The following is an 18,628-nucleotide window of genomic DNA, read 5'->3' on the forward strand; positions in this document are numbered from 1 at the left end:
ACAATTCATTTATTCAGAAGCTATTTACTTGCTGGTCGGTGTAATTGTCAATTTCGAGGATTTTTTGAATATTCTACGTCCGTTTTCGGTTTCCCAATCCTTTTCTACTCAATATGGCCCTAAACTCTTAAACAGAACGAGCCTGGGGAACGTCTAACGTAGTGACGAGAAGTTAGATCCGGTCATCATTGAAATTATGTGTATTATCACGAACAAGTTCGCGAAATGGGTCCTTAAGCCGGTTCTGTCTTCCTATCATGGAATTATAAAATTCGGCGCGAAAACGACAAACTTTGATTGAAATACCGGGAATTCTAGAATTCGCGAACGCCTTTTGAAAAACTAATTTAGACAGCTTGTGAGTTGAAAATTAGAGAAAAAAATCAAAAGATTGATTTTTGACCACATCAAATCACATAATGAACATTTTAAATGAAATTTCATTTTATTTCATGATTATCGTTAATAAATTTAACACTATAGAAGAAAGAAATTGAAAACTGCATTTATGTTTCCTGTCGGCAGTTTATCAAAAAATTTTTTAATAAAACGGGCTCGTACTAAAATCAATTTCCCTGGAAATAATTTATCGTTACAGTCCGTCGAGTCGATCAAAACTAGGGAATCGAAAAAAATAGAAACGCTGATAAAAATTTTTATAACCCGTTTCTCGTCATTTTCAAATTTGACGAGTGTGAAATTTCACACTAAATTATTAAACGCGCCGAATTTTATTTTCCATAAAACAATGATGCGTAGCGGCAACCCATAAATCGTTAATTTAATTTAGTTTAACGCGTGTTCACCATTATCTAATTTGTGGGATTATTATTACGAGATAAAAATTCATAACCTTAAATTGTGCGTATTTCAACTAAACAAATTATTCGTGTACACTCTGTATATGAAAGAAATATGTATTAAACTGCGACCAATCGTTAAAAGTTATAAATTCCTTCTTTTGATGTGCGATAAAATCTGTAAATATAACAAGCAATCTACTGGTCAATGAAATGTTTGCTTCCTAAGATAATGTACTGTTTTTAATCCCTCGACCTATTCCCGAGGACATTCCCTTGGGATAGTGACTTTCCCCTGAAGACTTAGTAGGACGAAGGGATCGTAAAATTAGAAAGGGCGATGTAGCTAAACACGAAGGAGCAAACTCTTGGGAGGAAAATGATTCGTGTCTTGTGTTATGCAAATCTGAAAGAAAACTCATTTCTTAAACGAAGACAATTTGGCGGGATCTATCCAAACAAAAAAAAAATACAGGTTTGTTAGAAGCACAACTCATAATTTTAAAAATGATGAAAGAGATAAAGGTTTTAAAGAAATAACTACAAAATAAATTGAGATAAGAAGACGTAAGATACAAAACATAGTAGAGAATGAAAAAAATTAAAAATATAGCAGAAAAATATACGAAAAACATAATAAAAAATAAACAAATTTCAATTGAAATTAATTATTATATTAAAAGAGAATAGAATATTTGAATATATAGAAATAGAAAGAAAAAGAAAAGCCAAAATCAAATGAAAACTCAAATTAGTACTGACAGATTGTAAATTCAAAAAGTAAATAGTGAAGTGAAAAATGTAGTTAAATAACTGACTATAAAATGGTCCAGATGAACCTTCATAGGTTCCATTTCCATTAGATCACTAGCTCATGCTCCTGTTTATAAACTATAGACTCTACGACGATTTAAGCGAATTTCTATTTCCAGCAGAGGTCTATGAAAGTCCACCCAATAGAGAAAAAAAATTGAGAACCTGCTGTAAACGGAAGAAAAAAAATTATGTTGAATATTCGAAATTAGAGAACCGTAGAAAAGAAGACGAGTGTGGAAAAAAGAATTTATGATAAGAAAAAACATATTGAAGCAAAGAACAAAAAGATAATAGACAAGATGTATAGTGAAAAGAACGAAATAAAGTAAAGAAAATGAAAATTTTTACCGGAAACAGCAAGAAATAAAACAGATTGATGAAAGAATGAAGTACGACAACTGATAAAGAAATATGGACAGCAAAGGAAAAGAAATGAATGGAAATTAGGAGTTGAAAGAGTCAGATCACAAAGAATAGAAAGAGAAGACGTAAGTAAACTGAAAACAAAACAAACAACAAAAAGAAAATGGACAGATATAAAGTCAAAAGAACAAAATAAAGTAAAAAACATCAAGATGGTGGAAATATTTCATACTATTTAAGATGAAGAAAACTATTTTGTTATTTTATTTATGGCAGTTTTCCTCTTCGCAATTTGTCAGTTCCATTGAAAATAAAACGAGTAGCAACAGCATAGAAAATATTTAATGATATCCGCATATTAAAATTTCGTCTTTTGATTCATTATACGAATTTAATCACCTCGAGAACGTTCTAAAAATGCGAACAACAAAAATTTCAATATTTTCCCATTCGGTGCAATAACGCGAAACCCATTTGCTTTAGAAATTGAACGTTATATTAATCCTTTAGAGCCTGCAATCGCATGCCCCTTACAAGTGACGTTATTAAATAGTTAAAACCATAATTCACGTTTATCTCTCTATTTAATACCTTCCACTAATACTGCAGAGAACAACGGTCAATGGAGAAAATCCTATTGTCCACGCTTTAACATGTGGATATTATAAAGTGCGCTATAATTTATTTGAAAAAATAAAGGATCAAAGCCGTATTGAATACCGAACGGGATAGGCTTGTTATATTACAATGACGAATGTAGATTTTGCAAATGTTCCAAAGTCCTTATCATTATAACAGGATTCACTAATAAACTGAATTCATGAACAACTAAAATGACACTCGTATAACGACACGTTCACTTTAAAAATGTCAAACTTTATGACATCAATGTTAGATTTGATATATTCACATCAGTGTTGCCACTTGTCAAAACAAGCTTCGTTCCTATGATATAGTTTCCTGTTATCACAAATACAAATTGACTTTTGAAGTTTGACGTTTTCATAGAAAAGAGACGTAAAATCAAGAAAATTTCTCAATTTTTTGAAACTTCGATCATATTTTTTACTTTACTACTTTTTACTTTACTTCAATAACACTCGTATAACGACACGTTCTCTTTAAAAATGTCAAACTTTATGACATCAATGTCAGATTTGATATATTCACATCAGTGTTGCCACTTGTTAAAATAAGCTTCGTTCCCATGATGTAGTTTCCTGTTATCACAGATACAAATTGACGTTTGAAGTTTGACGTTTTCATAGAAAAGAGACGTAAAATCAAGAAAATTTCTCAATTTTTTGAAAATTCGATCATATTTTTTACTTTGATTGATGATTCTTAATATAACATTAGTAATTAAGAATATTAGTCATTAAAAAATTGATTTTTGATAAACTGATTATCCCAAAACAAAAAAAAGAAGTTTTATTATGAATCGACGATATTTTCTGAAAAATTTAGCTCCTGGTTTGCCCCGATAGCGTTTTCCATCTGTAAAATTACCTAATGGAACACCTCTCCATGCTCGTGACTCACAGCTCTCAAAAATCCAAATGTTAGTCTAAGGAATAAATCTGCTGCAACCGAATGCTTCATAAGCCAACAACAATTTTTTATAAATATATTTTTTTTTTCAAATATTTCTTTTATTTAGTTTCACCAGTAGGGTGAACGACGCAACCCCATCGAGTTTGAGCTCGTTTAGTTCGTCTTTTTTCAACTTTTTAGTTCATTTTATTAACAAATAACGAAAAGTTTGTTTATTAAAAAAGTTTCAATTTTAAATTTCTGTCCAAGGTTTATTATAATCATCTGGTTCCATAATAACAGTTATATTAAATTTATTTGCTTTCAAAAGTTGGAAAATTCTCTTTTGTTTGATAAATTTTTTGGTTTTAGTTATATTTTGAGGTTCGATATTGATTTGTTCCAATCGATTTCGATAAATCAATCGGTCGCATAAAAAAATCGATAATCTTGTGAAAATTTGTAATCCTGAAAGTTTCAAGTAATACGACCGCGTTGAAAATTTAAAGTTCAGTCAACTAATCATATACCATTTAGTTGAAGTTTTCGGAACTTCTTTTCAACTCGCTTTAATCAAAAAGTTGTAAAAAAAAATGTAAATGCCCCTTCCCATATATTTATAATTCAGCGTGATGCAAGGTTGAAAGTTCGACCGTTCCTAACGACGGAAAGAAAGAGTTCCAAGTTCGGAAGTTGGGAAGTTGTAATTCTACCGGCGCGTCTTATGCCAAAACTTCAGAGATCTCGCACTTTTGCCGTAACCTCCGCAAAAGTTATCCCGAGGGAATTGTCTCGGTTTACGTGTTTAGATGTTTATTATCAGAAAGTAAAGAAGAATATTGCGGATTTAAGGTGGGACGGAACTACTTTTACACGTGTTCGGGGAGTTGCCGTGTTATTAGAGGAGTTTTAAAACATATAATAGAACGGGAAATGGTCGAATTAAATAAAAACGCGGATTCCTTAAACATTTTTAACGAATTTTCCACCACGAAATGGCATTATTATGTAAAAGGGATACGAGGAAACTCATCGCTGGGACCGGGTGAGATTCGGATTAATGACGAATTCGCAGGTTTCTTCAATTGAGAGAAATACATCACTTGGAATTTGTAAGTGCAATTCGTGGAAAACTCTATAGATAATTCATAATAGAATAGTAATTCCAATCGACACAAAACCAGCTGAAGAATCGTTCCCTCCGATTTCACATATCCACCTCTACTAGGAGTACAATTTTACATCTTTTGCAGTCGATTCGTTGTTAAATGAGTGTAAACCAAGAAGATTTTTTTATATAAAAAGCAAGCACAAGAGCTGGTAGCTGATTCCATAGAATTGCACTTCTCCAAAGAAAGGAATCCCTATAAATTGAGGTCCTAGACTTGTACCTGTCGAGTAGGTCTAGCAAAAGCTGCTCTAGGTTGAATATAGTTGGAAAAGCAACTGCTCCAAGCTGGTCAACCTCTGGATCGCCTATAAATCTACGGGATTCTTGTCCTCTTAACGTGCTTTACCTGAACCTCCGTGTTGGTTAACCCTCTGGAGGAGATAATCTTAGGATTCGAGGCCCTGAACCAACTCTAAATCTTTACCTTCATAAGAAGCACTGGTCAGAGCTTAAACATCCGTAGAAATCGTTGCCTTGGAGGTAATGATTTCAATGGTTCATGATTACTCAAATACCTCAGGAGAAAGAAGGATTTGTCATAATCCCCGATCTGGTGATACCCTTAGAATTTTGTCAAGTTTCCCACGTAGAATTCATCATTTGAGAAGATTGTTTCCGCCTTGAATTCAGTTCCTAAAAATCGTACTTAGTATTGGCCCTCCTCTTCATGCCTATGGGGGCGCCTTTGAGGATGTCCAACCGCTCCTTAAGAGCTTAATTTCTCAAAACATTACCTAGGAAATTTCCTAACGTGATTGCAGACTATTCTAAGCATCTCGAATCAAAAAATTTTCATATTTTATAACCCCAAGGTTCAATTATTCACGATATTATATACAAAAAAATGTTATGTGATAAACAACTGTCAATAATCGCACGTCAAAAATTACGTGGTGGTGACTGGAGGCATGGATGCAATCGTATCCCGATAGAAATCTGCTGTCTTCGTGAAATATGTGATGGCGTTTCACTATAGAGATAGCGGATTGGAAATACTTGAGGGAATATATATTTCCCCAACTGATATTCTTTGACATGACGTCGATACAAGTGGAAGAGAACTTGTTTTATATTGGATTTCAGTTGGGATGATGCTGAATTCGATTCGATGTTCATATCCGAAGTAATTTATTATATAATTACAAAAGTTGTTATAATCTCCTGGTAAAATTGATAACAAATATATCAGTTTCACAATCTATACCCCCGTTAACTGGTTTCCTTTGTTCTCGTTTTTTTTTTTCTAACAAATTGTTCGAATGACCTGACGGCACATTTTAGATTAATGGAGTAACAAGATTTCTTTTTATCGATCAATTACGGAATAGGAAACGGGTCAGTTGAAACGGTCCCCTTTTCGAAAAATGTCGACTCCCAAGAGAAAACTCTAGGAACTAAAAATGAGATCTGTAAGTGAATAATCAAATTGAAGTATCAGAATTCAGTTAGAAGAAAGTAATTAAACGATATAAAACAAGTACTACGTCTAGTGGGAATTATATCCATTGAAATTGGATACACAAAGACATTAGTAATTGTTCGAAAAAATTTCTATTTCGAAAGCTTGGAAACAAAACTACGCCTGTAGACTGATCAAGATGTATTTATAAATGAAAAATAATGTTTACTCTCCGTATAAAACTTGGTAAACGTCAGTCCACGTGGACACACCATCTCTACTGTTTACCAATGAAAACATCGAAACGTAAACGTAAATGCATTTATATTGGCCGAAACTGTCGGAAGGCGTATGTACATCATTTCTTCTTAATATTTCTGCCAGACAGTTCACGATAAGCAGTGGCGTGGCTAGGTAAGATTAATTTAATTTATAAATTACTTTAAATAAATAGAAAGACAGTGAAATTGCTCAGTGTAGTAAGAAGGTATAAATTTAATAATAAATATTTAGATACTCAATCACAGCAAGTTATTTTAAATATATTCGAATGTTTAAAAAAGAAAAATATTCAGTCTATAGTAGACAAGGGTTTTTATATAAGTTTTTATAATCTGCAATTGATATTGGAAGAACTATAATAAATTGATGTTCTTCGTCAATATTCAAAAAAAGTTTTATTAAGTTGGCATTGTTGTGACTCAAAGTTCATTTTTTTTCCTTGGTATTCAAACCAATCGCTTCGTCAGACGATTTTGACCAATTTTGAATTTCCAGTGACGATTTATTCTCAGGAACAATCTGTCAACAAATGTTGTTTTCTTTGAATTGAGTACATCTTGGCAAGTCTTGCTGAATCTAGGGTGCAACTCTATTTGTTACAGAATCATCGTTGTTTCTATGGAACTTAATGCCGTAGAACTTTGTTTCCTTTTACAGGGATCTGATTGCAGTTTTCGTGGTATAGAATCGCGAGCTCTTGGTGCTTGTCGAAATACAACATTTCTTGTAACAGCTTACTTGCTAGGTTCTCCATGGTTTTGATCGTAGTTTCTTTAAACTCTGCACCAACTATTCTTTTCATGTTCCCAACCCAATCGAAATCGACGTCAAACCGATCGCAAAAGTGAGTTTTATAACCAAATCGTCACATTTTGAAATATTAAATATTTGAAACGTCAAAATCGAAATTAATCAAAACAGTGAAAATACCCCATGGGATCTGTTTTCATTATAACGTTGTCTTTAATAAGATGACTACAAATTAATTGATTTCCTTTACTGGAACAAAAAATGTCTTGTTTTTCATCAAAAGGTTTAGGGGTCTCGAAATGGAACATACAAACCCTATGAAAAGCCGAAACTATTTTCCAAACAACGTACAATCTTTTTATAATTTCAGGCGATTACAAGATCAAATTTCCTATAAAAATCTGCTATCCGAATATCTAGAATCCAATTTAATACGAAATTTAATTTTAGCTTCTATTCATTATATGAAGGTAGCGAAAAATTAGTTCTAAAGTCCACAGGTCAGAATTGTGAATAATTGTTGCGAATTTTCTATTCATACTTAGGAAAATCGAACAATACAAAATCCTCGGAAATCCTTCGTCCATTCTATTTGGTGTATGTTGTGGACACGCGTAACTAAATGGACGAAACTAATCGAAAAATAAGGAGAGGAAAAATCTTTCTCCTTCTTCTTCTTTTTCTCTAGAACCTTTAGAGAATTTAGTTTTTATTTTTTTATCCTTTTGCACACCTCTGTTAATTGTTCTAGCAAATTTCTCCATATATTTTCGCTTCTGTCATTCGTCTTTGGTGGTTATTAACCTCGAAGGTCATAAAAAGTCAAAATGAACCAAATTTAGTCACCAAATTAACGACACGTTAATAGAAATCATAATTTTGTTAAACATCTAAAAGGTATTTGATGTACAGATAGGAATTTAAGTGAACATAAATATGAAATCAACGAGCTGCAAATATTTGTTTAAATCTTGATATTGAAAATGAGACCTGAGTATCTCAGTACAACCCCAAAACGTCTAACGGAAACAAAGATATCCAAAACTGGAAGCAAAAATCTTTTATCCTGAAATATGTTTCTGTTTTGCAAAACTACGTTAACGTCCTGGAGAGCTGATAGAATTTCACGTTTTCAACCCAAAGGCAGCTGGAAATATGATCCACCCATTCCACATTAATTGTATTGACAAACTCCAGGCATTTCAATTATGTCCAATGTTGGCACTACATTTTCTAAATCAATTCTTTCTTTTGAGTTGATTTGACAGGTTTTCAATAGGATTTTGTTGGATTGCGGGGCGGTGAAGCACTTTGACCTTCTGATAGGCTCTTTAGACGTCACTAAAAAGCCGTAAGACTTATCCAACTGTTCTGGGTACTCACCAATGACGTGGTTTGTATTCTCTTCTTCTTCCATGCATCAGCGATTATTATCTGCGATGCCCATAGCGTCTGGAAGACTCTATATGTTCTAACAATTAAAAATTATTTGATAGGGGATAATTGGCAACGTGGCTTTTAATTTTCTGACTTGCGACCTTTAGATTTAACCGAAATACACCGGCTTTAATATTCTTGGACTGTGATTGGTTGAATTAAATTTGATTTGGTCGCCTGACTAGATATGTGATCGGAATATAAATCGCAAAATCGACACGGCGGCGCTACGAGTTTGCATTTTAGTTTGATCATATTTTCATTTCCAATTATTTATTCATATTCAATATTTGCAAAAAATCTTTTATATTAGAATATCACGATGAAATTTACTCGAACCAAAGTTAACAGAAAAATATTTTTTGTCATTCACGTCTAAAATCGTTTTTTTGCCAAATTCTCACTTCTGAAGCTAAGTTTCTGGTCAACTCTGGATCCCCAACTGCTCTCTTTTGTATTGAGTCGAGTAAAAGCTGTTGCGGGGTATACAGCTTTTTGGTCTTGAAGAGGACTCCAAGTTTTTGTGAAACTGCCTGCCTGCCTGCGTGAAACTGCTAAATCGGCCACGTCACTATGCCAAGAAGAATTGCTTCCAAAAAAGCAAATTTGCGGTGATGGTGATAATCTAAATCCAGGAAGGACCAAATCCTAAGCTGCAACCTGGATATTTGCTGCATTCAACTTAATCAGATTGCTTCTATTCCAATCCAGAATGTTTTCAAGATCAATATTGATTGTAGTGATCTGTTGCTGTCTACGTTTTTCGGTAGCAGTCGACTTTATTGGGGCGGTGGATTTGAACGACGACACAGCTATGTGGAGTAGATCGTTGATGTACAGGAGAAGGTATAGAATAAGTCACAAGATGACCACCTCCATCGATAGTGACCTGGATAAATAGAAGTTACTAAACCAGCCGATAAAAGTTGAGAAAATTGAAAGTTGTTGCTTTGGTTTAAGACCTACAAACTAGCCAATGAAATTAACGCATTTTCAAACTTTGGTAGCGTGAATTTTTTTATGCCATTTTTCTCAAATTATGCCCAAAATAAAGAAAAAAAAATTGTACCAATATGAATAAATTGAATAATTTTTACTCCTCCATTGTCTCGTAATTAACACAAATCAATGCCTGAAACAGAAGACATCTTTTTCGGTTTCAGCATTTTACCGTTCTGAAAACAGAGAGAATATGCGACGTCTGTAGATTTTGGGGTCTCTATGAAAGTAGCAGAACTACAATGGATCCGCAGTAACAATAACGAATAATAAATCCTTACCGAGACAGTTCCGTAACTCACCTATTTGTCATTTATTATCTGCTAATGACAGATTAATCTTGATGAAACAATTGGTGTCACTGTCGAGACTGTCTAAATACTCTGGATATATACGGAAAAGACAACTGATTACAGTCGAAAATCCCCGAGGAAAATCTATTTAAAATAAGATTAAGATGTTTCGGATGATATACGAGTAGGGCTCCAGAAGTACCTCGACAAAGACAACACAAACATTTGGGGAAAAAATATATTTATCTCCTTTTAGTTCCACACACTTATATCATTTTTTCAAATTTGAAAACAGGAAATAATTCGAGGACGCTAAATCTGGCGAATTGGGTGCATGAGGTATCAATTCAAACTTTTGGTGAGCTGGTGTATTGAATTGACGAAACAACTCTTACTTTTTATCCAAATGCGGTCGTTTTTGCTTGTTTCCATCCCCGATAACATTCGAATGCAGATGGAACGGTCTTTGTCTTCTTTGGATCCGGTTCTACCTTTCCAGTCCATTATTTTGATCGTTTATTTGTTTCGATAGATCCATGATTTTATTTCTGTGAAACACTCGATGGAACATCTTCACGATGCTGTTTTTTGTCATTTTCATCATCCAGTATCTCTTTGTGGATTTTCTTCGACATTTCTTGACTTTTAACCTCATTTGGTCGACCACTGCGATGCTGGTCTTCCGGCCAGTCTCCCTCAGAGTAAAATCTAGTTCAGCTTTCATATTGTATGGGCTAATGCCTTTCAAATAAAAATATTCCATCACATTCACGTTCACTATTGATGGCTGTCAAACAAAATACTAAACAACGTGGCGTCCAGTATTCCCAATACTCAATAATTTATCTCCCTAAAGCTCCGATCAAAAACCCCACAATTACTAGGAATTGCCCTTTAAAATATCAAGTAAATAACATTAAAAAAAATAAAATATCATTAAACAAATAATAAAATTCGAACCATCAATAAATAATCTCATCCGGCGACATATTCATAAATTACGAAAACTTTGATTTACAAATCATTTTAAAAACACGACAAATTTTTTCCCCTAAATTTGGTGGAAAAACCGTAAGTTGAGAATAGGTCTAGGTCATGCTAGGTATTTCTCGGACCATCCTCGTAATTGAAGTATTATTAGAAATAATTTTTCATTCGTGATTACATAGATTTTTTTTAATAAAAAATAACACGAAAATGAAACCTTATCGATGTTATATTCCGACGATTTTACGTGCTATTGTCCTTTCGGTCCCCTAGGGGTTTTGATTAGATGATTATACGCGCCCAAAACAATAACAATTGCGGTTATGCTTTATAACTGTACACACCCGAATTCGGTAATAGTCAATATACGCATTGTCATTCTAACAGGTCCATTATTAGGTTTACACCGAAATTTACAGGTTCAATATCAAAATTGCCATCGGTGTGTTAATTTCTAGCAGCGACAGGCGATTATGTGCATATGTATGAGCCGTATAACATCGGACAACTCAACGCCACTAAGATTTATATTCAACAATAATCACCCTCAAAAGTGGCTTAATTTCATAACAAAAATTGATGAAAAAGTTTACAACCTTTTACAGTTTTCCGAATATCTCCCGCACCACCATGAAGAGTTTTTTTGAGGTATATTATATTGGGAACTAATGGAGTGAAATTCGGTTATAGATCCAGAGAATTTCGAGTCGCAAATGGGAAATGCGTATCGTCTTGAGTCTTAATATCATCTCCAGATATTAAGAAAATAATAGATTGGATAAGCTAGGACGTAATCAACTTTGACTATTTTATCTATTATGTATCTTGGATTGTTTATCAAAACTATGTTATTTGGAGTCATACATCTTTTGGATTCAGAAGGTTTAATACCATAACCTTTTCCAAGGACAGCTTCGCAATTCAGATGATAATTCAGAGTCCAGTAAATAGACCAATAACCCTCCTGAGGACCTTGTGATACCGGTTGGTAAAACAAGAAAAAAATATCTTCGGACGTTTGTTTTGCACTCATTCTTGAAATAGTCGGATCGTTTTTGAGACATCCTTTATAATAGATCGCACAATGGATGATTACATCGAGTTGTAACATTTTGGGTTTCAAATCTCGTGTTTCTCCGACCAATCTGAAGGTGCAAGATCCGGACTAAATGCTGGATATAATACCATCAAGTTCTCCGGTCTGATTCCGCGTGACTTTTGCAGTATGTAGTTTAGCACTGCGATGAAATTTAACATCAGCTGTTCACTATATATCTCGAAATTGAAAGCTCAACAATCTGGAATAAATTTGGAAAAACACTAATCGGATTTTATTTTCTTGTAAATTTCTATCGTAATTATTTTTTAAAGCCTTCTTCACATATTTTTTGTAATTGTTCTTAATCTATTTTTTCCAAATTATTTCCATGTTTTTCCTGTCGTGATTACAATTTTCTTTCTCAATTTGAAATATGAAAAGTTTCGAAAAAGCTTTTTATTTTGTGATAAAAGATAAACGACCACGAAATTAAATCCATTTCATTTGACATTTTTTGTGAAGATTTGATTTTAACTATGTCCCTAAATAAAACACCGCGTAATCCTCTTTTGTAACTTTTTCCTTTGGGAATAGTCTCCGAGCGATTTTTCCCTGCATTTTTATTCCCTAATTACTTTTACCAAATAACGAAACCCATTTGGAATCTGCAACGCATAAATCGAATTTGGAATTGTATTAGGGAGAAAAAAATTGATTCATATCTCGATTTTTTTTATTTATAGGTCAACCTACAATAGCTCCAACGAATAAAAGTATTACGGCCTTATACGGACAACCCTTAACCATGACGATGGAATTTTGTGCCAATCCCACGTACACCAAAGCCTTTTGGATAGCCAAAGACGTTAAAATTTACAAACCGGGAGATGGTGATACTACCACCATGGCTTATGGAATAACGGTAAGTTTGTTAATTTTCCATACAAGAAAATTCACCTCTAAACAACAGAATCTTCTTCGGGAAATGATCTTGGATTAAAGTACATTCTGATAATCAAATTGGGTGAATATGTTTAGTATTACCAAAGCCTTTTTCTACCTTCTGCTTGAATGCAGTACTCTTGGGGCTTCTCAATTAAACTACCCCCTTGGATCATCCGTTTCTTGTTAAACTAAACTACCCCCAGACCGCCGAGTCTGTAGTTTAAACTGACGTTTGAAGTTTAAACTCCATTTTTTGTAAAATTGATCTTTGAAAACTCTAGCCCGGGTTCAAGTAGATCCTCTATCAGTTTCTTCCGGATCCTAAACCAGAACGAGATTTATATCACAGTTTCCAAACGTCGTGTTCAATTTTCGGTGAATATTGACACCATCCAGAAGTTTACTCGTAAACCAATTTCAAAACTCGTCAAAAAATTAGTGCTTACTACGGAAATTAGAGTCCATTCCTGTCGTAGGGCTCCCCATGTGCCCATGGGGGTGCACCTGGACCATTGTGGGAATCACTGCCATAGACAAATGAAACAACCCGTCAGATGATCTACCAGGGTAAAAAGTATCATATGACTACGACCCGTTTAACCTGATTCGGGTTAATTACCGATCATGAATGGATTAACTGAAATTTTCCAATTCCTCAATCTTCGAGTAAGAGATTTCCAATGTAGATTCGGACCTGAATCGTCTTAAATTCAATGGCGATGCTTTGCAACACCCTTAGCTTCGCTTGGTCATGGTTAGGTCCAGCTATTATAGAATTTTGAAAATTCGGCGAATTCGCGCGGCGTCTTTCACATTTTTTTATAAATGGCGAAGCTCGTTTGATTTTTATTTGTATATATATAAAAAAATGTTATAGTAGCAGACGGTTTATGTACAGTATTTCTTTTAAATCATTTCTAGGAAAGTTTATTTATTTGTTTATTTTTGTCTTCTAGAATTTTGTAGAATTTTATTTAGGTATATAAATGATTTGTGAAATAAGAAAATTTTTGTTAGATTACATGATAGGTCGATTGGAGGAGATTGAAAAATGATTTTTGTTGATTATTATTTATGTTTAATTTAATTTTTATTTCAGAATTTATCACAACCCAACTGCCATCAAGCGGTACTTTTCCTAACGAAAGTAACAGCTCTAGATATTGGAGAATATAATTTCATAGTCAAATCACCGAATGGTATAGCCGATGGTAGTTTCCACGTGAATATGTCGTACGCTAGCGGTTACAAAATCGAATTAGAAGAAAATGTGAAAATCGAAAACAATTATACCAACAGAATTTTTACGTCGTTTTATATAAATGTGATTTGTTTATTAATACATATAATTGCTGTTAATGACTGAATTTAATGATAGGTTGATTGTAAAATGAGGTTACAAAGTGAAAAAAAAAATGTTCTTTCATAAAATTTCGCAATATAATAAAATTTATTACGAAAACTATTAAAAATCTAAAAACTATCATCAACATTCCAATTAACGATTCATAATTTCGTTTTAACAATGATTAAATTGTTATGGAATCCGAAAATAAAATTACGAGGGGGGATCGAATAAAAAGGTTGAAAAAAATGTTTCACTTCTTAAAAATCACATTGATGGAACCAAATATCACCGGATCTCATTATTTAAAGAGAGGTATGTCCTGTAAAAGGGATGAAAGTACGTTGTTTTAGCATCCTTTAACCTCTAATCGAAAAAATAATTTTTTTCTCAACATTCCAGATCGTTTGCGTACAAAATGATCTGGCAACGTTCCAGGTTTCTTTATTATCAACTTTCCCTCGTATAAAATTAGCCCCCTACTCTATTAGTTAATTTTTTTAGGGGGTGGGAGTGGATGAACAAAATGTAGTATGACTGAAATTATAATCTAATCAAATCAAACAAGATTAAACTACCTGGAGGGTTCAAATATAAACGTACAGACACATTTACAGTTTTTCTAGACCAGTATCGAAGATTTCCTCGGCATATGCCGCACAAACTCCTTTGAATTTTTGACCACCAAGTGGTTTTATAAGTGGTCCAAATAAGTAGAAGTAGCTGGGTGATAAGTCCGAAATATAGAAGGGATTGATTGTCTTTAGACGACATCTTGCTTTCTGGAGTATAATAATTTCCAACAGCGCATATTTTTGCTCAAAGTTCAACAGTTTCCAAAGGATTTTCTTGTTTTTAATGCCTTCCCAAAAAACAAATGATAATACGTTGTTAACAGCTAACACGATAACCGATCATGTTCGAACCGCCCTCGTATATATTATTCCAATAATTGAAATTTATAATTTTTTTTATTTTGAATTGATAAGAATTGAAGAACATTTTTACTGTAACCTAACGACGTAATTTATTTTTTCTTATGAGTTTCCGTTGAAATTTTATAATCAAAATGGTTGTTGTCGAAGCGTCTCATCATTCTTATAGGAAATTAGAGGGCGATTTGACGAAAGACACAATTCGCAAGAAAAAAAATTAATTTCAATTCTACACCCTTGTATACAACGAACTTATTTAAACTATTTCAAAAAATTATTTTTTTTTGGTTTGTCTGAAATTTATTTTACGTTTATTTTTTTTAAATTTCGGATCAAAAATCAATCGGAGAAAGCCAAATCAGGTTTTCCAATTATCGTGTTTTTTTTATATTAGTATTACTACGAGGGTTGTACCAAAAGTTTACTATTATTACTAAATAACCTGCAGCTAATCCGTTGAGGAAGCTTGACGCGCGGAGATGATTATCGCCGGAGGCAAAGTCCGGGCTATACGAGGACAAAATATCTTCTAGTCGACATCTTTGTTTGAATTTCTTCAAATTATGAGAAAATTTGTCTTTCGTTAAAACGCTCTCGTAAGTTTATACAGTGAGGTCCTTTATTAACTTTTCGAATTATTTTAGGACCTTGTGGTACGTGTACCGTCAACTGAATGATAATTATAAGCGGTGTTTCAATCAAAAAACCTGAAAACCATTTTAGACAAAGGCTAGTGACTAAACTCTTCTTCTGCATTATTGCAAACGAGTCTATTTGACATCTTTTGGATACCTTAACGTCTTCTAACTACTTTTCTACTTCGCGATTAATAATGGGAAACTTATGGGAAAAATAAATCTCGTCAAAAAAAAACTTGATATAATTAACGTTCGTAACGTGTATCACATTGTATGAAAATCGTTATATTTTTAATACATTAGTCAAAACGGAATCGTCATCATTTTTATTTAATTTTGTAAATATAACTAACCGCCAGCACTGTTTCGGTTACTACTGTATATTTTATTGTCTAGTACCGAATAATCTTAATAAGAATTCATTTTTTTCTTTAAAAAATTCCAGTACAAAAAAATTAAATCCAGAAGAATCGAACGAGAATATCATAAACAGTCTATTTGAGGTTGGGCAACCATTAAACACCTTTTACATCCACTTTCCTTCATCTCAATACCTTTTCGTTTATTTATCTTTATAGAGTTTTATTCTTAGTTTAACGATTCTTATTCATAAATCCTTTTTTAGTTCTTCTACTCGATCTAGATCTTGTTTTCCTCTGCCTTGTCTTTTATTTCTCTACCAAAGCCATTTCCTTCAATTAGTTTCTCTTATATTTATTGTAGTCACTCTAGATCTTGTTATTCTTTGCTTTCTACTTCCTTTTTCTCTTTAAGCCATTCTATTGAATGTCTTCTCTTTAGTGTTTCACTTTTAATCATTCTAGATCTTGATTTTCTTTGCTTTCCTATGCCTTGTCTTTTCTTTCCCTACTTAAGATATTTCAACCAATTTCAACCAATTTTTTCTCTTATATTTATTGTAGTCCCTCTAGATCTTGATATTCTTTGCTTCAATTCCTCGTGCTTTCTTCTTCCATTTTCTCCATGAATCAATTCATTCAATCTCTTTTCTTCTCTTTAATGTTTCATCTTCTGTCCTTCTAAATCTCCATATTCCTTGCTTTCCCTGCCCTTCTTTTTCTACCTAAGCCGTCCTGTTCAATCTCTTTTCTTTTCTTTAGTGTTTCACTTTTAATCATTCTAGATCTTGATTTTTTTCAGTTCCTCGTGCTTTTTTCTTCAGTTTTCTCCATGAATCAATTCATTAAATCTCTTTTCTTTTCTTTAATGTTTCATCTTCTGTCATTCTAATTCTCGATATACCTTGCTTTCCACTGCCCTGTCTTTTCTTTTCCTACCTAAGCCATTCTGTCCAATCCCTTTTGTTTTCTTTAGTGTTTCACTTTTAATCATTCTAGATCTTGATCTTGTAGTGTTTCATTCTAGTCCTTGCTTCCCCCTGAATCAATTCATTATCTTGTTATCTCCCGCTTTCTCCTACCTTTTTCTCCGTTATTGCATATCTATTCGTCTCTTAGTGTTTCATATCTACTACTTTCGCTATATTTATTTTCATTAGCACTAGATTAGAATTATTTTTCGTGTTATTATTATTAATCTTTTCTTGTTTTTTGATTTCAATAGTTTCTCATTGCCACATGGCTCTATCTTTATCATTCTATTTTTATACTATTCTTCGCATCTCATATTTTTGCTTTTTAGTGCATTATCAATCTACTATTTGAGTACGCTACTTACTAGAATCGATATTGGTTGGTATCAAAGAAAAAAGAGAAAACTTTTTGGAATATTTTGAAACGAAAAACGAAAAAAAATCAAACTATGTCAATATTTACTTTGTCTTTTGAATATTTTTGTAGGTAATTCTTCAAGAAGAAAAAATTATCGTGGAAAAGAGTTTCCAAAGATGATACCAAAATAAACACCTGAACAATTCAAGCGAAATTTCCCAGAAAATTTTCCTGAAAAATCGAAATATTCACATTTTTATCATAATTAACGCGAGTTTCGTTATTTTTTGAAAAACACGTTTCACGATCAAGTGGCTTACAAAATCACCTGATTTATCATCAATTAATTTTTTTCTTTGGTGGTACAAATTTGAAACGAGACGGTTTCGAATGAAATAAACAGCAGTCCAATCATAATGCACGATGTTAATTATGAATCATTTGTTGAAACTTCTTCTTCTTTTTAAAAAATAAAGTCGATCAAGCAATTATAATAAATGATACGATCTTTTCGTGTTTTTTGCGCGAGAAATTCATTTTTTTTTTTTGGAAATAATAAACTAAGAACAATTATAAAACTACAGGATTAAAAATTTCGGCACATCAATTATCGAAATAATCGAAAATATGGACCACAATTTGGAGTTTAAATGAATTAAAGGGAAAAAATAATCAAACTTGGATTTACAATTTTCTTAATTATGTGATGTTACGAAAAAATAATATTTTTAATTCGAGAAATTTCGTTTGAAAATAAGTAGGATACTCGAAAATGTATGTAGTGAACATCGGTTTTTATAAACCCAAAAACCTTTAATGAAAATATACTTTGGAATATTTTGAAAAACTTTTGATACTAGATAATGTAAAATATATATTTTTCTCAATACTTTTCGTAACATTTTTTGGCTACATAGGGAGTATAATTTTCATTTGTCTATGGTCTAAATATAGAGTATGTATTGAACATCATATAACAGCTAAAATATTATTTTTTCATTCAGTATATACTATATCTTTCAAATGTATAGTTTTTCATAATTTTTTTGCAAAAAAAATGTATAAAATTTGTTGATAGACGGCGCTTAAATGTAAAAAAAATAAAAGATAATGTAAGGAATTATGAAGACAAATATACGTCCAAATGTTTAGTTGTCTTATTTTTTTCCGACCTGGTCTCGTTGCTCGTTGCAAAATTACAATTT

At 32.7% G+C, this 18,628-nt stretch overlaps 1 protein-coding gene across 3 annotated transcripts in view; it reads left to right on the top strand.

Annotated features, from left to right (window-relative positions):
- Nucleotides 1-18,574, top strand: part of LOC130892488 (titin) — a 153,193-nt gene extending 134,619 nt beyond the window's left edge. For all 3 annotated transcript variants that reach the window (XM_057797927.1, XM_057797928.1, XM_057797929.1), the window contains 2 exons: nucleotides 12,613-12,791; nucleotides 13,914-18,574. In XM_057797927.1, the coding sequence (XP_057653910.1) occupies nucleotides 12,613-12,791; nucleotides 13,914-14,180 (446 nt within the window). In that variant the 3' untranslated portion in view covers nucleotides 14,181-18,574. The remainder of the gene's footprint in view (nucleotides 1-12,612; nucleotides 12,792-13,913) is intronic.
- Nucleotides 18,575-18,628: the final 54 nt, after the last annotated feature.

Source organism: Diorhabda carinulata, chromosome 4, assembly GCF_026250575.1.
Source record: "Diorhabda carinulata isolate Delta chromosome 4, icDioCari1.1, whole genome shotgun sequence".
Classification (NCBI taxonomy): Eukaryota; Metazoa; Arthropoda; class Insecta; order Coleoptera; family Chrysomelidae; genus Diorhabda; species Diorhabda carinulata.